General features: G+C 39.7%; 1 protein-coding gene across 6 annotated transcripts in view; it reads right to left on the bottom strand.

The window, feature by feature from the left end:
- Window positions 1-27,354, bottom strand: part of LOC113903082 (sodium channel protein type 1 subunit alpha) — a 183,001-nt gene that overhangs the window by 91,844 nt on the left and 63,803 nt on the right. For all 6 annotated transcript variants that reach the window (XM_027558726.1, XM_027558708.1, XM_027558754.1 and 3 more), the window contains exon 2: window positions 2,814-3,125. In XM_027558726.1, the coding sequence (XP_027414527.1) occupies window positions 2,814-3,077 (264 nt within the window). In that variant the 5' untranslated portion in view covers window positions 3,078-3,125. The remainder of the gene's footprint in view (window positions 1-2,813; window positions 3,126-27,354) is intronic.

Raw genomic sequence — 27,354 nt, 5'->3', positions numbered from 1 at the left:
AAATGACACATTAAGTACCATACTTGAGTTAAGCCTTAGGGGAATCACTAGCCTGATTAATATTTGTATGTTACAACCCACAAAGGCTATAAAACCCACATCCTCAATATTGGTGAGAATGGGAAATCTCACCCTAGGAAGCTTTTCCCCAGTGACACTTCCATCATTAGACACTTCATCTACGCCAGGAGTACTGTGTATATGCATTGTGTTGTTTAATGAAGATCACCCTGCCATCCTTAGACACCCAAGCCACTAAAATGAAATTGGTCAAATATCAAAAGAAATATTCATTATTTTAAAAAGGTTATTATTTTTCTAAGCATTCTACCATCAATCAGAGGAAACACATTCAGAATTTAAGACTATTCCTCCATACTGAAACAATCTAATTATGAAAGAAAATTTAAAACTAGAAAAGAGTGTACACATAACTATAGAAAGTTTTAAAACGTGAAGATGAAAAAAAAAAAAAAAAAAAGGCAATTTCAAACACACAGCTCAAGCATGCCATGTTAGTTTTTAAGGATTTCAGTCCTGCAAAAAGTTTCATTTGTATTTCTGTTGAATGACTTAAATTTGGAGACTTGCTTGATGTCAGCTCAAAGTGAAAGCAATGGACGTGCCTCAACTTGGGGAAAGCTCCTTTCTAATAACAATATTTCTCTTATCAGATTGTGCTACTTGCGCACAGATTTGTTCCGAAATGTCAGAATGTTTTTCCTTCCTCACACAATGTGCATTTGAAGATAAGGATATGGTAAAGGCAAGTTTGAATGTGAAGCTAACAAAGTTTATAAGGGTTACTTCAGCACAAGAATCTGGCAGATTAGTCATTCCTTCAGAGTCTGTCTTTCATCCTCAGTTTCAAGACCTTTCTTTTAACTATTCGGAAGGGTTTACATTACTTTGTTTTCCATCTGTCTTTATATCCTTTGTTATATCTAATTCATTATAAACCAATTGTGGACTGCTTTGTCTGGGGACATTTGCTCAATATGACAACTTTATTAATCTAAAAACTTTTCAATTTAAAGGAAAAGATTGATTGGATGATTTGGTTTCTATTTAAAGAAGAGCCGCCCTTGTCAACAGGCATTAGTTTGGTCTTTCTCAATGTATGCATTTATTGTTTTACAGATAAGGACATGGCAGAGGATCTGGGATCCTGGCTTTGGATCCTGTTTGATGAAGTGGTAGGCTCTGGGTGACTTTAATAACTTTCAGATGGTTATTTCTACTGGAAAGCTGGGGACTGGATGTCTAGGGGTAGCAAAATGCCTACTTAGGATGGAGCCCACCTAACCCACGATAATAGCAGCTCTAAGTAGCTTGGAAATGTCCAATGGCTATAAATAAAGTCATATACTTTAGTTGCAATGAATTTCTGGCTAGAACATATCAGAGTCATAACTTCAATAATAGAGTAATTTTAAGTAAGGTAAAATGTTTGAATAACTGGTTTATCACATTTTTACTTTAAAAAAAATACAAATAACCCCTTCGTAGACTGCTTAATATGGGTTTTAGCTTTTCAGATATCATTAATTTCCAAAGTAGTGACTGAATGATAAAATGCAATTTTTCTCTTAATTTAAATGGCAGTTATGAAACAGATAATGGTTTACCTACTAAGATTTAATACTACAATGTTAAAAAACAAATTTAAATAAAAGATAATAAATCTATTGAAAATGATTAATCTCTTCCATTACTGTAAAATGACAAATCAGTTTTAAAAAAGAAAATTGTTATACTTAAACCAGGTATAGCCTGACAACTTAAAAAAAAAATCTGAACCTAAGAGGTTTCTACCTCTGAAAACTGTGGTGGTCAATGAGAAGTGATTTACAAAACTGCCTTGAATTAACATACCATAATTCCAAATTTCTGCACTTGATAAAAACTAACATGATAATTGTGCCAGCAACCAAAAATATCCCTAAAAGTTTTGGGGGCATTTTTAAGGACCATATTTAACTAAAACATTTAATTTGCTTAATTACAATCTTTGTGCTGTACCTTCCACCAAGAGTTAACAAATATGTTGTGTTAGGTGAAAAATATAATAAAATATTGCAAATTAACAAGCCATAAATTTAATCTAAAATCAATATAATAATTTTTTTAATATTTTTTTTAATACTTTTCTTCTTGACTTGGTGAAATCATGGTCATAATGAAAGGATAAGTACTTAATACATTCACTTCAAGCATGAATACTCAAATTTATGTATTTTTAGATTACTAGATTTTGGTTAATCCTTACCAATATTAATATATTCCCACCAAAAGATTAAATAATTGTTTAAACTATAGTTTGTATAGGAATGTTTTTTTCCAAATGAAAAAATTTCTTCAGGAACTTAATTGATGTATTATATATAACATAATATTTATATATAATATAAAATTGAAAATCCTTTTGGTATCAAATTTTGTTCTATGAGAAATTAATACCAACATTTTTGAGATCTTTATAACTTGTGACAATTTCAGGATTTTCAAGTACAGAAAACTCATAAATAGTAAACACAATCCCTGGGGAGAAGTTTTTAATTTGTCAAAATAGCTGCCTATGACTTACATTTGTTTTTAGATATCTTTTGTGTACATTTGGGACAGCTCCATCTGTTATGATCTAATCAATTTATTTGTCGTATATATGCATAAAGCATACACAAATGTGTTCTATTTCCCAAAGAGAAGGATACTTAGAGTTTGTGCTAACTTAGCATATGTTGGTGCTCTAACAGTCTAAGGTATACTATAAGGTAAAAAGCAGCAAAATATGCCTGATAAAACACACTCACTTTCTTATTGATATAGTAGGGATCCAGGTCCTCCAGGGGCTCTGACACCATCTCTGGAGGGACGTCTCCATAAATAAAAGGAAGGTTCTTTCCAGCTTCCAAGTCACTATTTGGCTTTGGGCCATGTTCATCATCGTCTTTCTTGTCTGGTTTGGGATTCTTAGCCTTTTCTTCTGCAATGCGTCTTTCAATAGCCGCAAGGGATTCTCTGGTGAAGAAGTTGAAGCTGTCAGGTCCTGGTGGCACAAGCACTGTTTGCTCCATCTTGTCATCCTGCACATTTTAATCACCATTTACTCTGCATATGAAGTCCTAAAGAGAAAGAATACAGATATTTTAAGGAGCTTTAAAGATCTTAATATCTGCAACCTCCTGTTATGCAATACAAACTAGAGGACTGAAAAGTTCATTTCCAATTAAATCCAAATGGAATAATTAAATATAAATTCTTTTTTTTTTTTTGTAGGTAGAACATTTAACTTGAGATCTTTAGCATGACCCTTTAAGCAAACTTTTAAACGTGCAAGACAGTATTGTCAACTATAGGCACAAAGTCATTTAGATCTCTAGAACTTATTCATCTTATGCAACTGAAATTTAATGTCAATGAACAGCAACTCTCTATTTTCCCCTCCCCCAGCTTCTTGCAACCACCATTCCACTTTCTGTTTCTATGAGTTTGGCTTAACAAACACGTTTTCTATCTCAGCTTTTTTGTTATAAATGTCCCATGTTTATTAATCCAATCCTTATGCTTTGCTGAGGCAGGAACCGTGCCATAACTTAAGGAAGTTATTCAAGTATAGCCTTAATTAAAGTACATTGGCTAAGTACCACCCTGTCCCAAATGAGCTATTCACTCTGTGAGCCACCCAGAAGATGAGGATGTAGCCCCAGAGAGACCATGGTTAACTCATCAACAGGATGAAGTGGAAAGGGAGCTGTCTCTGAGAGGATATAAAACGCAACTGTCTAATCTGCACAAGTGGCTCCTGATCAAGCCAGTCAGAACAGTTTGCTGCAGCCAGATTTAATGACCAAATAGCCATGGCTGTCCTGATTGAGGCTTCATCTATTCTGAGACAAAGACAATGGAACTGTGACCTGTCATGGCATCCGTCATGCTAGGGTCAGCCTACTTAAATGCATATAGAAAGAGACAGTTTAAGGTTAGACAGACAACAATTAGATGACTAAGAATGGCAGAAAGGCTAGGCTGGAAAAGAATTACTAGATTGGGCAGTGGGCGGGAGAAGATAACTATAGGTACAGGAGACAGCAGAATTCTCTTATTTCAGAGGAAAAAGTAATCAGAAAGAAGACAGTTCTATAAGCTCAAACACTGAGATATTTTCCTTCACTAAAGGAATAATGATATTCTTGCTGATGCTATAATCCTACAGTGCAAAACATAAGGACCTGAGGCAAAACTCTTGACTCATACAGCTGCCAGACCTAATCAGATGCTGGAGGCCAAATCCCAAAGGTATTGTTTTAAGGCATATTTAATATCAGCTCAAATTTCACAGATAATACTGAGCCAAAACTTCTCAGAGCCTAGGCTGTCATTTGACCACAAGTTTTATTTGGACACGGCATTAACTCATTGGTTCATGGTTTAGTTGCTAAGTCGTGTCCAACTCTTGCAACCCCATGGACTCTTGTCTGCCAGGCTTTTCTGTCCATAGGATTCTTTAAGCAAGATTGGAGTGGTTGCCATTTCCTTCTTCAGGGGATCTTCCCAACCCAGGAATTGAACCCAGGTCTCCTGCCTTCCAGGGAGATTCTTTACCAAGTGAGCTAGGAGGGAAGGTCATTAACTCATTAAGGTCAGCAAACTACAATATAGTTAATTGCAGCTTTGGTGTATATGAACTGCAATATTAAAATTGCTGCCATATATCTTTTGAGAGGTCTTACGGGAACTTCAAATTTTACTGAGGGAGATTCCCACTGCTGTGAAGTTTTTGACGGGTGACCGGAAACAAGGGGGTGTGCTGTGCTTAATCACTCAGTCGAGTCCAACTCTTTGAGACCCCATGGACTGTGGCCTGCCAGGCTCCTCTGTCCACGGGGATTCTCCAGGCAAGAATATTGGAGTGAGTTGCCATGCCTTCTCCAGGGTATCTTCCCAACCCAGGGATTGAACCCAGGTCCCCTGTACTGCAGGCAGATTCTTTACTGGATATACAAGTCTAAATTTGTACTCTCTGTCCTTGAAGTGAACTAGTGAAATTTTCAGAGGTCTTTTCAATCTACCTGCAATTCAGCTTAGGGCCTGGAAGAAAAGAAAATTTAAATCAAGTAAATTTAAATCAACAGAAAAAGCATGTTTGGCCTTAAAATTCTACTGTTCCCATAAGGAATCAGGAAAATACTGGCAGTAATTTATTTTGAAATAAATGTTTAGGGATAACAAGTATGGTGCATTTTCTAAGGTAACTATTATAACATCAATGTATGGATGGTTTTATTTCTGACTAGTTTTTTTGATAGAAAACATGCATAAATGACATAAATTCAAAATATTAAAGGAAACTGGAAAATTCCCCTTCCTTCTTGCTCGCAAAAAATCAATTTCTGACCTAAGACCTAACCACTGTTATCTGTCTATGTAATAGATATGTGCCAACTCACACATTTTCTGCACCCTGCACTTTTCACTGAAAATATCTATTAGAGTTCATTTCTTATCAGTTTTTGCAGATTCAACTCTTTATCAGCTGCATAGTTTTCCTTTTTTTGTACATACTATAATTTATTCAATCAATTCCCGGGTGATAGGTACTGTTTTTAATCTTTTGTTTTTATAAATAAAGATAGAATTAATATATGTTATACACATACTTTCACATATATGTGAATAGTATAGTATCAATTTCTACAGTTGTACTTAGCTATGCAGAATGTGAATCTTTAATTTTGGTATTATTACAAAATAACTCTTTCTGAAGGTTGAACCAACTGGTTCTTCTGACAACAATGGAACATGGTGCCTGCTCATGTACATTCTCACCACATAATGTGTTATCATATTTTCAGTATGTTCAATCGGATTGGGGCAAAACAGGGGCCATATTACTATTTTAATTTGCATTTGTCTTAAAATGAGAAAAGCTGAACTTATGTGAACTTACATGAGCATATGTTCAAGAGCTATATTTTCTTTTCTTTCTGTGACTATTTAAATAACAGTACATGTTTTCATTTTCTTTTCCTTTTTAAACTATAGCACCCTTTTAGATACAATATGAACCATTTAATTTGGGAATGTGGGGGCTTTTAAAAATATATAGTGTATGTATTTTGAGTTTATGGTGTTTTGTGCTACAGATTACAAAATTTAATTAAAACATTTTGCATGTTATGTGATGATTCACTCTAATTCTTCTCTGGTTTCTAGATTTTGTGTCATGCTCTGGAAAGCATCCATGTCCCTGAGAGTGTGGAGGGATACATCATATTTTCTTCCTTCATTTTTATCATTTATGGTTTAGATTTATACATTTAAATCTTTGATCTATTTGGAATGTGATTTCTAATATTTATTTGCTTATTGGCTGTGTTGGGTTTCCATAGCTGCACAGACGGTTTCTCTAGTTATGGGGAGCAGGGCTTAGTCTCTAGTTGCAGTGCACAGGCTTCTCATTGCTGAGGCTTCTCCTGTTATGGAGCACGGGCTCCAGGGTGTGCGGGCTTCAGTAGTTGCTGCATGTGGGCTCAATAGTTGTGGCTCACAGGCCTCAGAGTGCAGGTGCAGTAGTTGTGGTGTGTGAGCTTAGTTACTCTGAAGCAGATGGGATATTCCTGGACCAGGGATGAACTGGTGACCCTTGCACTGCAAGATGGGTGCTTAACCACTGGATCACCAGGGAAGCCCTAGAATTTGCTTACTATATGGAGTGAGGTAGACATCCATTTGTCCAGTTGTTCTAACATTTTATACACACACACACACAGATCCCCAAGGTCAACAAAACACTTTACAAATCCTAAACATACTTTCATAAAGCTTAGGAAAAACTCAACACTATACATACCAATCCAATTATATGTGAGATACAATTACACTAATAAGGATGAAGGAAGTAAAATATAGTTATTTGCATACTATATAATTGTATGCCTAGAAAAAATAGAAACATCTGAAAGATTCCTAAAAGTGGTAAAAGAATTGAGGTGTCTATTTCAAAGGTGATATGAAAAACTCAATATATTTCCTTTATAGGAACAACAAGTTTTAAAATACAATGGAAGAAACTAGAACCTTTCCCACTCAGATTACAAACAAAGCAAGGACATCTCCTCTCATCACTTTTTAAGATCATACGGGAAGTCCTAGCTAATGTAATAAGGCAAGGAAAGGAAATAAAAAGTTTACAGATTGAGAAGGAAGAAATGAGTGTGTCTGTTGACATCATAATTGTTTATATAAAAAAATCCAAAAGAATTAACAGAAGAACTCCTGGAACTAATAAGCAATTACAGTGAGGTTGCAAATTACAAAGTTAATATAGAAAAGTCAGCTGCTTTCCTACATTCCAGCAAAGAACAAGTGGAATTGGAAGTTAAAAACATAAAACCACTCACATTAGCACTCCCCTCAAAGAAATACTTAAATACAAATTTAACAGATTATGTTCAAGGTCTGTATGAGTAAAATTATAAAACTGACCAAAGAAATCAAGTGAGTGAGTGTTAGTTGCTCAGTCATGTCCTACTCTTTGCAATCCCATGGACTGTAGTCCACCAGGCACCTCTGTCCATGGAATTCTACAGGCAAGAATACTAGAGTGGGTTGCCATTCCTTTTTCCAGGGGATCTTCCTGACTCAGGGGTCAAACCCAGGTCTCCTGCATTATAGGCAGATTCTTTACTGTCTGAGTCACCAGGAAAGTACTAATTAAATAAATGGAGGTATTCCCGGTTCATGGATAGGAAGTTTCAATATTATCAAGATGCTAATTTGTCCCAAATTGAAGATATACAGTTGGCAAATAAGCATATGAAACAATGCACCACATAATATATTATCAGATCAGTCGCTCAGTCGTGTCCGACTCTTTGCGACCCCATGAATCGCAGCACGCCAGGCCTCCCTGTCCATCACCAACACCCGGAGTTCACTCAGCCTCAGGTCCATTGAGTCAGTGATGCCATCCAGCCATCTCATCTTCTGTCGTCCCCTTCTCCTCTTGACCCCAATCCCTCCCAGCATCAGAGTCTTTTCCAATGAGTCAACTCTTCACATGAGGTGGCCAAAGTACTGGAGTTTCAGCTTTAGCATCATTCCTTCCAAAGAAATCCCAGGGCTGATCTCCTTCAGAATGGACTGGTTGGATCTCCTTTCAGTCCAAGGGACTCTCAAGAGTCTTCTCCAACACCACAGTTCAAAAGCATCAATTCTTCAGCGCTCAGCCTTCTTCACAGTCCAACTCTCACATCCATACGTGACCACAGGAAAAACCATAGCCTTGACTAGATGAACCTTTGTTGGCATATAGGAACTCACAAAACCTGTGGTTGTAGTTTTGGCCTACACCTTCTCTTTACATGAGAGCTGGCATTTAAATATGCCTTTCAGTTGACAGAGGAGTGCTTACTCCTTTCATAAGAGACAAAACAATTTAATTTTCTTGGTGGAAAAAGACTTTGAAGAGAGAGAAATACTTTCAAGATGAATAGAGATATGCACTTAAATGAAAATGAACTATAAAAAGTGAGAGGGATAACTAAGTAACCACAGCTGGGTATAAAATAATAACAGGACGTGTATGACAAGAGCATTTCTGAAAGATTTTTTTTTCCTAAGTTGGAAATAAGTAGTGCAGTGGGCAATAGAAAAATGGAAGAACATTCTTTAGGAAGACAAGCAAAACAAAAGTAGAAGCCAATTAGATTTTTAAAAATCCTATAAAGAAACAAAAAATCCAAAAGGAAATAAATTGGAAGCCAGAGGCTGTGAAGCAAAAAAAGGTTGTAAAAAAGCAAAGTAGAATTTGTGAGTGGAAAGAAATAGTAAAGTAATAGAAATAGCATAACCAATATTAATGTGGGAAAAAGAAGAATAAGGGGAAAATATATTAAAATGTACAAGTATAAATAAAAGAAATTATGCATTCTGATAACACCAAATGGACATTGAAAGGGGGAGCTAAATCTACAACATCAGAATTACATTTTAGTAAGATATTACACATTTCTGTGGGCCTTTGTAAGATCAGAAAGTTTGTGATTCTGTATCACCCATAATATGTCCCTAATTAATCACATATATTATAATAAGTGTTTTATTATTTGATGAGGTTTTGCTTCCTGACATTTCATATGGCTTGTTCCCTTAGAAAATAACACATGCATTACATATTGGACTTCAGTAAGCATTTATCACAGTCAAAACATTTTTCTGAGGAGTTTGGACCAGTGAACGGTATGGTTTTGATTATCCTCATAGAACAGCACTCAATATGTCAGCAAATTTTGAAAATTCAGCAGTGGCCTCAGGACTGGAAAAGGTCAGTTTTCATTCCAATTCCAAAGAAAGGCAATGCCAAAGAATGCTCAAACTACCACACAATTGCATGCATCTCACACGCTAGTAAAGTAATGCTCAAAATTCTTCAAACCAGGCTTGAACAGTACATGAACCATGAACTTCCAGATGCTTAGTTTTCTGAATGTTGACTTTTAAGCCAACTTTTTCACTTTCCTCTTTCACTTTCATCAAAAGGCTCTTTAGTTGCTCTTTTCTTTCTGCCATAAGGGTGGTGTTATCTGCATATCTGAGGTTATTGATATTTCTCCCAGCAATTTTGATTCTAGATTGTGTGTCATCCAGCCCAGCTGTTGCTTCTTGACCTGCATACAGAAAACTAAGATCATGGCATCTGGCCCCATCACTTCATGGCAAATAGATGGGGAGAGAATGGAAACGATGACAGACTTTATTTTTTCGGGCTCCAAAGTCATATGGTGACTGCAGCCAAGTTCAAAGATGCTTGCTCCTTGGAAGAAAAGTTATGACCAACCTAGACAGCGTATTAAAAAGCAGAGACATTACTTTGCCAACAAAGGTCTATCTAGTCAAAGCTATGGTTTTTTCAGTAGTCATGTATGGATGTGAGAGTTGGACTATAAAGAAGGCTGAGCACTGAAAAACTGATGCTTTTGAACTGTGATGTTGGAGAAGACGTTGGAGAAGACTCTTTAAAGTCCCTTGGAATGCAAGGAGATCCAACCAGTGCATCCTAAAGAAAATCAGCCCTGAATATTCATTGGAAGGACTGATGCTGAAGCTGAAACCCCAATACTTTGGCCATCTGATGTGAAGAACTGACTCAGTGGAAGAGACCCTGATGCTGGGAAAGCCTGAATGTGGGAGGAGAAAGGAATGACAGAGGATGAGATGGTTGGATGGCATCACCAACTCAGTGGATATGAGCTTGAGTAAACTCCAGGATGTGGTGATGGACAGGGAGGCCTGGCATGGTGCAGTCCATGGGGTCACAAAGGGTCAGATATGACTGAGTGACTCAACTGAACTGATAGTACACATAGAGGAACTTCAATTAAAAAAAAAACAAAAACTTAACCCATGATGCTGCACAGTTCAGATGCCTTTAGACATCTGCATTTTTGCATCCAAACAGAATTATCCACAATAGTTCAAATGAAGCATTTCGTTTTCAGAGTGGCGTTTCACATAAGTCTTAAACATGAAGGCAGTCTTATAAAGGCCAAAGAATGTTCAAACTATCACACAGCTGTGGTCATTTCATATACTATCAAGGTAATGCTCAAAATCCTTCAAGATAGGCTTCAACAGTATGTAAACTGAAAACTTCCAGATGTACAACCTGGATTTAGAAAGAGCAGAGGAGCTAGAGATCAAGTTGCCAACATCCCTTGGATCACACAAAAAGCAAGAGAATTCCAGAAAAACATATACTTCTTCTTCATTGACTACACTAAAGCCTTTGACTGTGTAGATCACAACAAATTGTGGAAAATTCTTAGAGAGATGGGAATACCAGACCACCTTACCTGCCTCCTGAGAAACCTGTATGCAGGTCAAGAAGCAATAGTTAGAAACTGACATGGAAAAACAGACTGGTTCAAAATTGGGAAAGGAATAATTCAAGGTAATATATTGTCATCTTGCTTATTTAACTTCTATATAGAATACATCATGTGAAATGCTGAGCTGGATGAAGCACAAGCTGGAATCAAGACTGCTGGGAGGTTATATGTCAGTAACCTCAGATATGCAGATGACACCACTCTAACAGCAGAAATGGAAGAGGAACTAAAGAGCCTCTTGATGAAGGTGAAAGAGGAGAGTGAAAAAGCTGGTTTAAAACTCAGCATTCAAAAAACTAAGATCATGGCATATGGTCCCATCACTTCATGACAAATAGATGGGGAAACAATGGAAACAGTGACAGACTTTATTTTCTTGGACTTCAAAAATCACTGCAGATGGTGACTGAAGCCATGAAATTAAAAGACGCCTGCTTCTTGAAAGGAAAGCTATGACAAACCTAGACAGTGTATTAAAAAGCAGAGATATTATTTTGATGCCAAAAGTCTGTATACTCAAAGCTATGGTTTTTCCAGTAGTCGTGTACAGATATGAGAGTTGGACTTATAGTCCAACTCAGAAGGTGGAGCACCAAAGAACTGCTGGTTTTGAACTGTGGTGTTGGAGAAGACTCTTGAGATCTCCTTGGACAGCAAGGAGATCAAACCAGTCAATCCTGAAGGAAATCAACCCTGAGTATGCATTGGAAGGACAGATGCTGAGGCTGAAGCTCCAATACTTTGGCCACCTGATGTGAAGGGCCAACTCATTGGAAAAGACTCTGATGCTGGGAAAGCTTGAGGGCAGGAGGAGAAAAGGACAACAGAGGACAAGATGGTTGGATGACATCACCAACTCAATGGAAATAAGTTTGAGCAAACTCCAGCAAACAGCAAAGGACAGGGAAACCTGGTGTGATGCAATTCATGGGGTTGCAAAGAGTCAGACACGACTGAGTGACTGAACAACAGAGGCTTGGTCTAGATTTTTGACAATGAAGACAAAGAAAAATGGATGGGATCAGAATCTATTTTGGAGATGTAATGCTTAAATATTAGATGGAGCAAATGTATGACATTGTCTTTTGAATATGAAATTTGGGAGGAAAAATCTGAGCAGAAAAGCTCCAATGTGAAAATTGGTATTGCTTTCAAATACACATTTGTATGTATATGTATTTGAGAACCAGAGATACATTTTAATCCTTTAATCCTTGTGTTTCTATGAAGCAACTGAACAATAACAACAACTAGTTGAAGAAATTGGGCCTTTTATAAGTTAATACTATGCAGCTTCTTTTGGGGGATACTTCTGTCCCTGACTACACAGCTATACCCTCCAAACAAACTTAAATGAAATTATAAGATGATATTTTGTTATATATGTGTTGTGCTTAGTTGCTCAGTCACGTCTGCCTCTTTGCGACCCTGTGGACTATAGCCCACCAGACCCTTAGTCCATGGGAATTCTCCAGGCAAGAATATTGGAGTGGATTGCTATGCCTACCCCCAGGGGATCTTCCCAACCCTGGGATCAAACCCAGGTCTCCAGCATTGCAGGCAGATTCTTTACCATCTGAGTCACCTGGAAAGCCCATTCATATGTTATTCCTCTGCTAATTTGCCTCTTTCATTCAGAATCTGAGTGAGAAAAAATGTGTCATTTAATGCTGCCCTTAAAAGACTCCCAACATCGACAACTTTGCATCCTAATGCTATTGTTGATTTAGGTGAGGAATAACATAATTTAGGCAACTTTTCATGGAATTATTTTGGTTCTTAAATTCCATGTTACTTTTAAAGTCTAAGTGTAATTTCCTTCTCCACTCCCTCCATTCCCTCACTCCAACGTGGTAAGACCATTTTATCACGCTTTCTAACAAACTTCTACTACTGCCATTATGATCTGTTAGAACAATAATTATTATTTTATGCCTTATCTGACTCTGGAAGAGAATTTACAGGGAAAAACTGGCCAACTAATAAGTAAGTTAAACATACAGTCTGATGTTTTCTCAGGTTGTCACTTTAAGTTTTTCCTTACAGACAACTGTTCAATTCAGTTCAAGTGAGTTGGCAGTCATGTCCAACTCTTTGTCACCCCATGGGCTGCAGCACGCCAGGTCTCCCTGTCCATCACCAACTCCCGGAATTTACTCAAACTCATGTCCATTGAGTCAGTGATGCCATCCAACCATCTCATCCTCTGTCGTCCCCTTCTCCTTCTGCCTTCAATCTTTTCCAGCATCAGGGTCTTTTCCAATGAGTCAGTTCTTCGCATCGGGTGGCCAAAGTATTGGAGTTTCAGCTTCAGCATCAGTCCTTCCAATGAATATTCAGGACTGATTTTCTTTAGGATGGACTGGTTGGATCTCCTTGCCGTCCAAGGGACTCTCAAGAGTCTTCTCCAATACCACAGTTCAAAAGCATCAATTCTTCGGTGCTCAGCTTTCGTTATAGTCCAACTCTCACATCCATACATGACTACTGGAAAAACCAGAGCTTTGACTAGATGGACCTTTGTTGGCAAAGATATGTCTCTGCTTTTTATATGCTGGCTATGTTGGTCATAACTTTTCTTCCAAGGAGCAAGAATCTTTTAATTTCATGACTGCAGTTACCATCTGCATGGTTTTGGAGACCAAAAAATTAAAGTCTGTCACTGTTTCCCCATTTATTTGCCATGAAGTGATGGGACCAGATGCCATGATCTTAATTTTCTGCAGACAAATGTATAGATAATCCTTAACATAATCATATTTTAATATTGATGTGAAGAGATCCTTAGAATTTATAAGACAGGCTTTTCAGTCAAAGAATTAGTTTGCTTTAATCTCGGAACTTCTGAAAGGTTAAGTAGGTTACTTTAAGAGAATCAGATAAAGATACTGCTACTGCTAAATCACTTTAGTCGTGTCTGACTCTGTGCGACCCCATGGACTAAATCATAAAATCAAGAAGTAGCAAATGTTGAAAGAAAAGTTAAAAACCATCTAATCCACCCCTTTCATTTAATAGAAAACAAACAAAATCAAAACAAAATTGATACTTTGTTTAGAATTTGTGTGCTTATTACTTCCAAAATAAATACCTGATTTGTCCAGGTCACAAGTTTATTAATGAACTGGATTCAGAATATTTCCTGACTCCCAAACCAGTGCCTGCCCATATTTAATAGTTATGAAATGATTTTCAAGTACTTACATGATTTTAAACTTAAGTAAAATGTATGCAAATATAACACAAGTAGCTACGGTAACCTAGCATTCATTCAATGAATTATATTTCTTGCAAAAACCCAAAACAAACCAAGTAAATGAAGTATTTTGGCAGAAGTTGAAACTATCTTTAAAAAAATCTGAAAAACACTAGACACCAAAAAGAATGATAATACTTAAATTTAGAAACTATGTTATACATATTTGAAACCTGACCATCATCTTTCCACAATTTATATTTTATTTCTATAACTTTTTATGTTTTATTAAACCTACTTCTATTTACTACTGAGAAGATCACTCTGTATAATTCATTAGCTCCACTCAAAGGTTTTCTAATCAAAGCTATAATTGTATGACACTGATGTATCTTGACCATTTTATATAATTTAACATGGAAAATCCTTATATCTGCAATTCTGCCTTTAAAATGATTTGATTTTCAAACTGAGGAGAAAGCAGTCTCCTGCCAAAATGACTGCCAGCCCCTTGCAGCATCCCACTACTACTCTGGGGACGTAATCCATCTGGGCACAGTAGTTCGTGAGGAAGTGTTTTGGTTGATTTTGTGGTGTTTCTGCCACCTACTTTACAACAGAATGTTACTGCCAATAATAATAAAAATAACTAGGCAAATGTTATTCTCACGGTTGTAATCTCACATCATTATTTCTTAAACACTCAAGAAAGAAGCTGCTTTTACATAGAATTTCACAAGCCTAAGAAATATTGTTTTATGAATTTCTTTTCTAGAAATAACTGGCTTTGATATGCTTTTAATAACTGTATTTCATGTGGTTTTTAACAAGACTCTTTTTTAGTATTACAACTGGGATTGACTAAATAACATATTTCATCCCTGTGTTTAAAACATTTGCATCCTTTCAAAACTTTATTAACCTTCAAAAAAATTTGAAACTTTCAAAACTAATTTTTATGCTATATGCAAATTACATTTAAAACAAGGTCACATATCTAATATACATCTCCATGTACATTTGTTCACTTCAGGAGTATTTTTCAGGGCATCCTAATAATAGACTACAAGCTACAAAATTCAGTAAATCCCCTAGTGCCTTTGCTGATCCAATATCAATAAACTACTTTGTTGAAATTGACATCATTATTACTGTGTTAAATAAATGGTCTATATTTACTTCAGATGCTAATGCAAAATTAAAACAGAGTAGAATCAAATATACTACGCTGAACTAAAATAAAACACCGTTTTCTAGGTATGTTTGGAATAAAAAAATGTATAACCAATTTTTATTAATAAAACTGTGCAATTGTTGGGCTTTTGCCTTGCTGTATGATTATTTAATTAAATGTTTAGAAAAACAAAATATGAGCCCTCACATCACATTAGTTGGAGTCGACTTTGAATGTTATCCCAGTTTGGCCATAGGTTTGAGGCAGTTTTGAAAAATTAAAAAATATATACAGACTTATTATCAGCTCTTATAAAGTGCTTGACCATACATGTACTCCTGTAGACCACAGGCTTATACTGTCACGCCTCAGAGAACTCATCTACTTAAATGTAGCTCTAATAGACATCATCCTGCCTGCCTTTAATCCTATCTTTCTTTGCCCAGTGGAAAATTTTATTTGGCAAAATAATTAATTGGGTCCAGTCTTATGAACAATTGCTATTTCCAGGTTATGCCTTTATACCATTAATTTGTTTCCTGAACTCCAGAAACTGCTACCTAATATAAGATATACTTTGCATTTAGTGTATCCCTGAACAAAATACTTTAATAGTACAAATTGCTGAAATGCTTGTGTCCTAGACTCGGGCTGAGAATCTTAGCCTTTAGAAAACTCATTATGGGATGGCATAATTTAGTGAAATATAATTTTGTATGTTATATATATTCCTTTCTCTGTTTATACATCTTCCTTTCTCTGTCATTTCAAACAAATTGAATTGTGAGTCTTTATTACCTCAGGAATATTAGTAGAGCAGTACATAGGAGCTGCTTGAAGTCCATGCTCCTGGTAAAATCTTAAATGCATTGCAAATAATAGGTTTGGGTCACAGAGTAGGGGAGACAAGGTCACAGATATTAGGGAGGATAGAAAGAGAAGAAGATTCATATGTTAGGTAGGTAGAATAGGGAAAAGAAGTCCAAAATGGCGGTGGCTAAAAGACAAGGAAGGGAAAAGCCCGCGAAAATAGAACAAAAAAGGTCTGAGGACCAGAGTGAGGACCTCAGGTAAAACAAACACTCCTGGCTGGCCCAATTTACATAGGACAGGCCCAGGGAGAGATAAACATATAAACAGAAGAGCCAAAGCAAGCTCGCTGGCTCTCTCTCTCTCCCAAGCGCTGGGGCACTCTTCTCCTGGCGTCTTTGGATCCACGTGCCCTCACACCTCGAAGATGGATTTTCCTGCTATCTTCTAAATAAAATAGAGCTGTAACACTGAGCTGTGACACTGATTTGCCTAAGAGCTATAACACAGTCCATTCGAGACCTGAGAGCTATAACACGGTCTATCCAAGACCCAAGAGCTGTGACACACCGAGGGGGTTTTAATGTCCGTCACTCCAAATTTTTGTTGTGATGAGACAAAGAGCCGAGGAACATACACTCGCGTGACATCTATGGTGCCGTGACCCGGATTTAACCTGTCTGAAACAACCTCCGCGCGGAAGAGGCCAAGCACAGCAGGAGCCCAACTAGAAGCGGAAGGCGAAGAAACCCAGAGCAGGGGAAGGCCCATCGTGCTGGAAACCAGGACAGCGAAAAACGCACTCAGCAGAAAGCTCAAGCCGCCCAGTCTCAGATTCCAGAAGACCTCCGGTTAAGGTAAGAGGTCGTCGCTCCTATGGCTGGAGGGACCTTTACAATCTCTCGTTTCTTGTTTCCTCAAACCTCCCGTGAATAGGCGGGTGGCAGGGGCCACAACTGAGGGACTCTGGAGAGGCTACTCCTCAGCATGTCCCAAAGGCGCTATCTGCTGAGCCCCAGTAGCTGTTACACAAGCCGGTGGGGGTTCTTCTATCCTTTCTCTTCTCTGTGCCAAGGATCAGACCAATGAAACTGAGCACCAGTCAGATATTTAGCAAATTTTCCGGCGGGGTATGAAGGGGATTCCTTGGCATGTTTTCCCCACTGCTTTTTCCTCCTGTCCTTCAGCTCTATTTCCAGGTCGGGACTTGAGCCCAACCAAAACCCAGGAGGCCCGGCTTCAGGACCTAATAAAGCTCAGGCTCTGAGGTCTCATTGCAAATATTCATTGAGAGTCAAAGCGATAGATAAGAGGTAGATTTGTTAAGATTCACAGAGAAGCGCCCACTCTACAGGGTACTGGCCATGGAATGCGGCCTGGCTAGGTTTTGCTAGCGGGGTGAATTCATATGCTAATGAGAGGATCATCCCAGCTACTGGGGAACCACCCACTCCTCCATCTCTTGACAGTGCCTTGGAGCTGTCCTGCCACCTCTGGGTGTGTCTGTTGGCTTATAGATTGGGGATTAAGGTTTACTTAAATTTGACTTCTCATCTTGGACCCAATTGATTTTAATTGGTTTACATTATACCCTTGTGCTATGTCATTCTTTCAAAGGTTGTGCTCTGCCCCCTTCCCTCCTGTTTCATGCTCTTTTCCTGAGCCCCATCCAGACCCACAAGACTGCCTCTACAATCTTCTGGAGAGACAATCAGAAAATAGCTGGGCTTGGGAGGGAAATACTCTATAATATCCAACCCCCTAATCCTACCCAGTACTGGTCACACTGGAGACCTTGGGGACGCCCAAACTCCTGTCCAGGGGTCCCAGGAGGTCATCACGCCTTGACCTGCCTAGGGATCTGGTCCTCGAAAGGTTGTCACACCTCAACCTGCTCGGGGATCTGCCAGTCCCAGGGGTCACAGGAGGTCATCACGCCTCGACCTGCCCAGGGACCCAATTCTCGGGAGGCCGTCATGCCTCAACCTGCCCGGGGATTCGATCTCTAGGAGGCTGTCAGGCCTCAGCCTGCCTGGGGATCTGCACCCTGACCCAGGGACGCCTGGCTCTCAGGTTGCAACAGTTCTGGGTAGGATAAGCTTCAAAAAGACTCACCCCTAAGAAAGTCTACCTATGGAAATGAAAGCCTATTACTTGTGGGACTATGCCCAGGTCTCAGCAATAACTCAGGAGCCCAATGAGAACCCCACTGCCTTTCTGGAGAGGCTAAAAGAGGCACTCCAAAAGTTTACCAATCTGGACTTAGACTCTTACGAGGGACAGGTGATTTTAAAGGACAAATTCCTGTCCCAATGTGCATCAGATATTAGATTTAAATTACAACAGCTACAACAGAGGACCCTGCTGCCTTTTTAGATGAGATGGTCCAGACAACCACCAATACCTTTTATAACAGAGAACAGAAGGAAGCCAAGGCCCAAGAGAAGGAGAGAAAGAAAGAGACAAGGCATGCCCAGATGCCGGCCGCCCTCCAGAGAAGCCCTATGGCAAACCCCGAGTCCTTGAAGGACAAGGCACGAGACAAATGCCTAATCTGTAGACAGGCAGGGCATTGGGCCAAAGAGTGTCCAAACCGTGACAAGTCTCCTAGAACAGCTTGCCACAAATGCCATCAACTGGGACACTGGGCAGCACTATGCCCTCAAGACCCAAGAGCCTGAAGGTCAAGTGCCAAGCCTACCCTCATGATGGTTCAAGAGGACTGAAGCGGCCCGCTCTAGCCAGCCTGCCTGTCATGGATAACCATCACGGGACTGGAGCCAAGGATGCAACTGGATGTGGCAGGTAGGTCCGAGAATTTCTTGGTTGACACAGGGGCTACCTACTCTGTCTTGATCTCCTACTCCGGAGCCTTCTCCTCCCAAACCTGTACCATTTTGGGTGCTACAGGAAAAGCAACTACTAAAAGATTCACCCGAGCACTTCTTTGTTGCTGGGATGGACAAATATTTTCCCACCAGTTTCTGGTGGTCCCTGAGTGTCCTACTCCCTTATTGGGAAGAGATATACTCACTTAACTGGGGACCACCCTTGTGATGGGAAGTTTTTCAGCCCCAAGAGCTCTACAGCTCCTGGTTACTACTGAAGAACCCATTACACCTTCAATAGAGAAGGACCAAAAACTATGGGAAGACAAAATTAACCCCCAGGTGTGGGACCAGAGGATTCCTAGACGAGCCCACCAAGCTGAACCGGTCATCATTGTCCTCTGAGATCCCACTCGGTTTCCTAACCGGAAACAATATCCTCTCAAAAGAGAGGCTCGGGAGGGACTACAGCCTTTAATAAATAAATTCCTTGCTTTTGGGCTATTGGTCCCCACCAATTCACCATGTAACACCCCAATCCTCTCAGTAAAGAAAAAAGACGGAACCTGGCGAATAGTTCAAGATCTCCGGATCATAAATGAAGCTGTAGTCCCCCTCCATCTCACAGTACCCAATCCCTATGTAATCTTGGGAGAAATCCCACCCAGTGCCAAGTGGTTTACAGTCTTGGATCTCAAAGATGCATTTTTTTGCATACCACTGGCTAAAGAATCCCAATATCTTTTTGCCTTTGAATGGAAGGCCCCAGGAGAAAAACACCAACAGATGACTTGGACAGTATTACCTCAGGCATTCAGAGATAGCCGCCACCTGTTTGGACAGGCCCTTAGCCGAGATCTCCTAGATCTGGACCTAGGACCTAATGGGAAAATATTACAATACATAGATGACCTACTAATCTGCTCTCCAGATGAGAAAAGTGCCCAACAACATGCAATTCAGGTTATAAACTTCTTGGCAGAAAGGGGATATAGTCTCCCGTGCTAAGGACAGACGGTCAAGACAAAGGTCACTTACCTAGGAGTTCAGATTACACACGGGTCCAGGAGGCTGCCCTCTGATTGGGTACAAACAATCCTCCAGTTTCCCTCCCCCACGACTCAAAAACAATTGCAAGCTTTCCTGGGGCTAACTGGATATTATAGAATCTGGATACCCAACTATGGTCTAATTGCCCAGCCCTTATATGAAAGCTTAAAGGGACGAGATGATTCAATCCTACTGATGTAGGGAACTCCTCAAAAGAAGGCAGAGGCTACACCAAAACAGGCCTTAACTCAGGCACATGCCTTAAGGTTGCCAGACCCAGAAAAACCATTCAACTTTATGTCCATAAAAGAGAGAGAATAGCCTTGGGAGTGTTAACTCAAAGGTTGGGATCTGAGCCCCAGCCTGCAGCTTACTTATCCAAGAGGCTCGATTCAACTACCCGAGGTTGGCCCCTTCACCTTCAAAATCTTGCAGCTATTGCAATCATGATAGAAGATGCTTTAAAACTCTCCTTTGGGGGCAAACTATTTTTACCAGCCACCAAGTAAAACAACTCCTAAATGGGAGAGGCCATTTATGGATGTCTGATCAAAAAATCCTCAGATATCAAGTAATACTGATAGAAAATCCAGGCCTCTCTATATCCCCTTGTGAGGTTCTTAACCCAGCCACCCTCCTCCCTACCCCCAAGGGCTCTCTCCACTTTCACTCTTTTCTAGAAACCTTGGACCACTGGATAAAACCCCAAGAGGGATTGTCAGAAGATCCTCTGACCAATCCTGAGGAAATCTGGTACACTGATGGAAGCAGCTTTGTCTTGGATGGAAAAAGAAGAGCTGGGTATGCAGTAGTCTCTAATTTTGAGACCATAGAGGCTAAGCGTCTGCCACCAGGTACTTCAGCCCAACTAGCTGACTAGTTCAGCCCAACATAGCCCTGACTCGAGCTTTAGAGCTGGGAAAAGGAAAAAGAATAGCCATTTACACTGACTCCAAGTATGCCTTTCTGGTGCTACATGCACATGCGGCTGTTTGGAAAGAAAGGGGCCACTTGACCACCCAAGGGTCCCCAGTCAAATATGGTGATCAGATTCTTCGACTCTTGGAGGCAGTCCATCTGCCCACTGAGGTTTCAGTCTCCCACTGTAAAGGACACCAAAAAAGGAGCACGGAAGTGGCACGAGGAAACCCAGCAGCTGATCAGGCAGCTAGGAGAGCAGCATTACAGAACCATGACCTAATAGAGATTGCCACCTTAGTTCTACAGACTAATTTTCCAGAAACTCCTTCATATACTGAAGGTGAGACTTTTAAAGCTGAGAGTGAGGGCTTTCAAGAAGATTATATGGTTCCAAAAAGAGGGATTCCTTTTTCTGCCTGGGAACCTCCAATGGAAGCTGGTTAACTCCTTACATGCCACTACTCATTTAGGAGAAAAGGCCCTCCAAAGATTACTAGAAAGGTCCTTCAGAGGAACAGGGTTCCAAACAACTATAAGACAGGTGGTCTCCTCTTGTCTCACTTGCCAATTAAACAACCCCCAAAGAGCTCAAAGACCCCAGCTGGCCCAGCCCGTCCAATGACATGGGGCCTACTCAGGATAGGACTGGCAGATGGACTTCACCCAGATGCCAGTTTCTCAAGGTTATAAATACCTATTAGTCATGATAGATACATTCACAGGATGGATTGAAGGCTTTCCCACCCGGACTGAGAAGGCTGAAGAGGTGGTAAAAAAAAAAAAAATGCTCCATGAAATCATTCCAAGATTTGGTCTGCCCAGGTCATTACAAAGTGACAACGGGACATCATTTACTTCTAAGGTCTCCCAAGGGGTCTCAAAAGCATTGGGCATTACTTATTATCTCCATTGTGCCTGGAGGCCTCAATCTTCAGGAAAAGTAGAAAGAGCCGATCAATTCTTAAAATCGGCAATAAAAAAGATAACCCAGGAGACCTCCCTGGGATGGAAGGAGGCTTTACCAATAGCTCTCCTCCACACCCGCATTGCCCCTAAGGAACAGGTTGGTCTTAGTCCTTATGAGATGCTATATGGGAGACCTTTTGTTTATGTCAATGACCTCTTCCTAGATCCAGAGGTTCAGACCCTCCAGTGTTATACCATGGCCATTGGGGAATTCCAACAGGATATACGCTTGTGAGGTATGAACCAGGACCCAAAAGATTCTAAAGAGTCACCACTGTATGCTCCAGGGACTCAAGTCCTAATTAAAGTCTGGAAAGATGGGTCGCCAAAGGCTCAACTCCAGCCCACATGGAAGGGCCCCTACCCTGTAATACTTTCTACCCCCACAGCAGTCAAGGTACCAGGACATGACTCCTGGATTCACTACTCACGAGTCAAGCCATGGAAGAAAACAGAAGAGGACACTCAATACACCTGTGAGCCCCTGGGAGATCTCAGATACCTATTCAGGGGTACCAATGAGTGCCATTCTAATGAACACCCCCAAAATCTGGTTTCTGGGGATAAAATTTCTCAGGATAACTCTAAAGAGCCAACACAGCTTGACAGAGACTGTACTCCAAAACAGACAGGAGATAGATCTTCTGATCCCTGAACAAAGAGGGACTTGAGCCATCCTGGCAATGTGAATTTAAAATTGACTAATGTCCCTACTAGTCCTTGTTATGCTATATTGATGATGCTTATGATTATTCCATGTACTGTCAATTGTCTAACCTGTTTTGTCTCTGCCCAAGTCAACCAGCTACAACATGCAGTGCCAGTTCAACAAAGATATAAAACTACAGCTGACCACGGAAAATATCACACACCCTTAGATGGACACCGCTCTAAGGACTCTGAGGCTTGAGACTAGCAAGAGGGGGAGGCCCAATACCCCTCACCATCCCAGTTCAGCAGGAAGTAGCCAGAAAGACCTTGACGCCCCTATTCCCAAAGAATTGGGCCTCCCATCTCTTGAGGGGGCAATGTTAGGTAGGTAGAATAGGGAAAAAGAGTCCAAATGGTGGTGGCTAAAAGACAAGGAAGGGAAAAGCCGTGAAAATAGAAAAAAAAGGTCCGAGGACCAGAGTGAGGACCTCAGGTAAAACGAACAACCCTCCTGGTTGGCCCAATTTACATAGGACAGGCCCAGGGAGAGATAAACATAAATAGAAGAGCCAAAGCAAGATCTCTCTCTCTCTCTCCCGCGTGCTGGGGCGCTCTTCTCGGTGTCTTTGGATCAACGTGCCCTCATGCCTCGAAGATGAATTTTCCTGCTATCTTCTAAATCAAATAGAGCTGTTACACTAAGCTGTGACACTGATTTGTCTAAGAGCTATAACACGGTCCATTCGAGACCTAAGAACTATAACACAGTCTATCCAAGACCCAAGAGCTGTGACACGCCGAGGGGGCTTTAATGTCCGTCACTCCAAATCTTTGTTGTGACGAGACAAAGAGCCGAGGAACATACACTCGTGTGACACATAGTTGTTGGCTGTGTCTGTGGTTACAGATTTTGACAGACTGTGAGGCACAGGGCACCAAGAGCCTACTGCGGATGCTCCAGGCCTGCTTACCTGGGAAGGAGGGAAGCACACTTCTATCCAGGCTAACCACAGCAGGCTGTGAATGCAGAGAATTTGTTAGAGCCCAGAAGTGCAGAGACCGCTCCTGTTCTTCTGCTCACCCTTCCCTTTCTTATCGCTTGTCTTTTCTATCACAACTCTCCTTGAATCCCTTTCCCTTCCTTTCCCTCAGTCCCTATTTTGCTTCCATTGCTCATCTTCCCCACACTCTCCACACACCCCCTTCCTTTGCAGAAATTTCAGGAGTCCATTCAAAAATTTTTTGAAACTACTGCCAAAAGATAATTTAATATAAAACTCCACAAAGATATAGATGAAATAAATGACACTGTTCTTACTGTTCTCTCTCAGGCAAGACAAGTCATTTGTGGCCAGGTCCCTGAAGGAGGGGTGGGCGTTCTGTAGCCCTAAGTAGCAGCCAGGGGTCATGGTGCTAGAGTTGGCATCTGTCCTTTGATGGCTATGGGACAACCAGGGGAGAAAAACAATCAGGCTTTCTTGGTACAATTCCCATTGAAGGAAAGTAGAAGCCAGCACTAGCATTTAACACAAGATGTCAGGGAGGAAATGCTTACATTCCCTCTTTGCAAATTATCTACTTTGACCATCACTTCAGTGAAAGGATGCAATATTTTCAATTAGGATGTAAACAATTTCAGGACTCACAACACACATGATTAGATGCTGTTAATGAGAGAAACAGAGTCCGTCTTTTTGGTCACATCTTTACTGAATGTCTAGGTATTCTTAAGAATTCATAATTGTTTATTTTTTTGGGGAGAAGACTTTCACCTTTCACTCTTGTGAGTGCTGCCTGACAGTTCAGAGTACAAAATAGTTCTCCAGAAGTCCCAGAGCAGCTGCAAGCCAGAAGGATGTGGAAATGGTATCACACAGGAAGTAGCCTGGAGGGTGGAATTCTGCTCAGGGGGCTCCTCTTTAGCAAGAACGCAATTTGAAATTACTCTTCGGGCCCAAATAAGTTTGTATGTGTGACACCATCTCTTCGCAAATCAAAACTGCCGAAGGCAGAGTTGCTATATGGAGAAACACAGCACACAACTGAGGGGCAGCTGAGCAGAGACAGGACAGAACTACAGGGGAGAGAAGAGGAGAGAAAAGTGTCGCATACTAATGAACAGCCCTGGGGGAGAGGGATCTAATGGCGGAGACTCACTTTTCGAAACAACCAGAAGATGAAGGGAAACTCCCTGAGACATGAGGAATTAAGACCAGAAGTATCAGAGCTACTGAAACTCAGTTGAAAAATATTCTGTATATACAAAATCTTAAAATTGAACACTTATAGGCAAAGTAATAGTATTATGTACAATTATTATTTGTTCATAGAAAAATCCTATCAATACAGGGTAAGCTGAGAAAAGTTACAGAAAATAGATCTTGAAAAACAGAGACGATTTCCTGATTCAAAATTCACTATGTTAAATTTTCTTTATTTCTCATCTATGATATACAATTACAATTCACTTATATACAATTATACTTATGTTAACTGCTTCATCTGTCAGTCTGTGATGTGAATTCAATCATCCTCACTGCGTTTCTTCTGTGGTGTACTGGTCTGTGTTAAAGTGACCCTCTAGCTATTGCTGTAGTTTTTTCTAGATTGAATGCCCACCAGCTGATGATTAGCACAGATTTGTATAGAGTGGACATGACCAGATGTCCAGAACATCTGTCATAGCAGAGCCTTAGCTGGAACTATTTCTGTCTCTCTGTGCAACATATGATATGCGCAATCAATTTTGTTCATTCTTCAAATATTTATTGAATGTATACCATGTACAAGGCACTGAGCAGGGCTGTTAAGGATATTAAATTAGCAAGTGGCAAAGAACAATATTGGGAATACTGGAAGGTAAGCAAATTCCTTTTATAAGCTACCTTATGAAATAAACTTTAGGGCATGTGGACCTTGACTTGAAAATTAGACATTTGCTTTTTTATCTTAATGGATTCAATATTTTTAGTCCCAGAGAGGAGAAAAAAGGATGTTGAACACTGAAGCATTGCAAACTGAACATCTCTCCCAACCTCACAAGTCAAGAGAATGTCTCTGTGTGTGGCAGGTGAATGTGTGAGCTGCAAAGCTATTCTGAATCAGTACTGCTAAACCATGCTTTAATAATTGGGCAACCACTGTACCATCTGTATTCATAGTCTCACACAAAACTATCAGGCCAGAGTGATTTTTCTGTAATCTGGATGCCCATTTTTAAAATAAATTCATTTAAGACATTCTTAGTATATCATATTGAATGTTAATAAGCCTGTAAGACAAGAAAAAGTTCACTGCATGTCCTTTCTTTCAACCAGTTTTGTGGCACCAGTGTCTTTCATCCAGGTGTCAGTGAAGAGCTAGTTAAAATAAAAATTCCTAAAGAAAAATGCATGCTTTTTGGATCCATTTCTCTTCTTCCATATCAATATATTTTTGAACATTTAAGTGCTGAGCAAAATTTCCCTTTTTGTTATCCTCCATAGCAGGTGGCAGCTGAAGTTGTTCAATTACACACTTTGTTAAATAAAACCTTATAAATAATGTAGACTGTTATTACATTTAACTAAAGCTTACACTCAAATGATTTTTCCTTCTGCATCAATTTCCAAACATTTTTCACCTACTGCTTCACCTCCAGCCCCAGTAAAGTCCCAAAGCCCCTGGGCTTGGCAGGGTCTGATTTTTTTTTTTTTTTTTTTTAAGTTACAGAGCTGATCTAGAAGAGTGCTTGACTTGTTGAGAAAACTACTGTTTTCTGGGTAGAGTGTTGAAAGGAGGAAACATAATGATGTTCAACGACCAGCTCATCACTGGGACAGGACAGGCAGACAGATAGGGAAAGCCAGGGCCAGCTTACACCTTGGAGGATACCAGTAGTCACAATGGTGATTTAAAGAAATGGAATAGGGCTACCAGAAACAATACATGACACCCAATTAAACCTAAACCTCAGATAAGCAACAGACTCTCTTTTATAGTATAAACATATACCATACAATATTTGGGGCATACTCTATACTAAAAAATTATTTATTGCTTATCTGAAACTCAAATCTAATTGGGTATCCCATATTTTTATTTGTTAAATCTAGTCATCCTAAATCCAAAGAAAGGCTTCTTTGCTAAAAATTCTTTTCACATCGCCTAACATCCAATTAATTAACATTTTTTGATCAGTTAAGAAGCACTCTCTTTTAAAATATAAATATTTCTGGGAATTATATGAGTTGTTCATGTGTCAGTGTGAATTAATTTAAAGAGACTACTTAATTCCCAATGTCTGGCTCATTTCTCTGAATCAAAGTGGGTCAGTCAGTCAGACTGAAGGGCCTGGGAGTGTTTTTGTTTTTTTTTTTTGGCGGGAAGAGGTTGATTATGGTTGGGTAGAAACTATTAATTTCTATGGGAGGATATCTGCAGATGAATCAGTTTTAGTGGGGATTTTCTGACAATTATCAAAGGCCAGGGAGAGACTAGACAAAGGATGGAATGGGGCTAAGAGTATAAGGTAGTAGCACCAGAGAAAGCCCACTTGTTCTCGATTTTTTTCTTAAAAACAGTACTTACTTCATGAGGGAATCAGTAGTGGGCTTGTTTTTTTATTTAAGTGGATAATGGTAAATATTAAAATCAGTGGCAAGTAGATTTTCACAAATGGTGAAGAGACAGCAATTAAAATCACAAGACAGGTCAAGTTAACTAATATCATTGTGGTTTCAATGTGTGTAAACAATGATGGTTATATTAATAACATTGGCTTCCATTTTAAACAAAAATCTCAACTAGAAGGGTCTGAAAGCCCAGCTCTTGGCATGGATGGCATTTGCTCCTTCACACCCTGTTTTGTCAGATCACTAAGAATGA

Source organism: Bos indicus x Bos taurus, chromosome 2, assembly GCF_003369695.1.
Source record: "Bos indicus x Bos taurus breed Angus x Brahman F1 hybrid chromosome 2, Bos_hybrid_MaternalHap_v2.0, whole genome shotgun sequence".
Classification (NCBI taxonomy): domain Eukaryota; kingdom Metazoa; phylum Chordata; class Mammalia; order Artiodactyla; family Bovidae; genus Bos; species Bos indicus x Bos taurus.
This window is presented reverse-complemented; position numbering and strand designations above follow the sequence as displayed.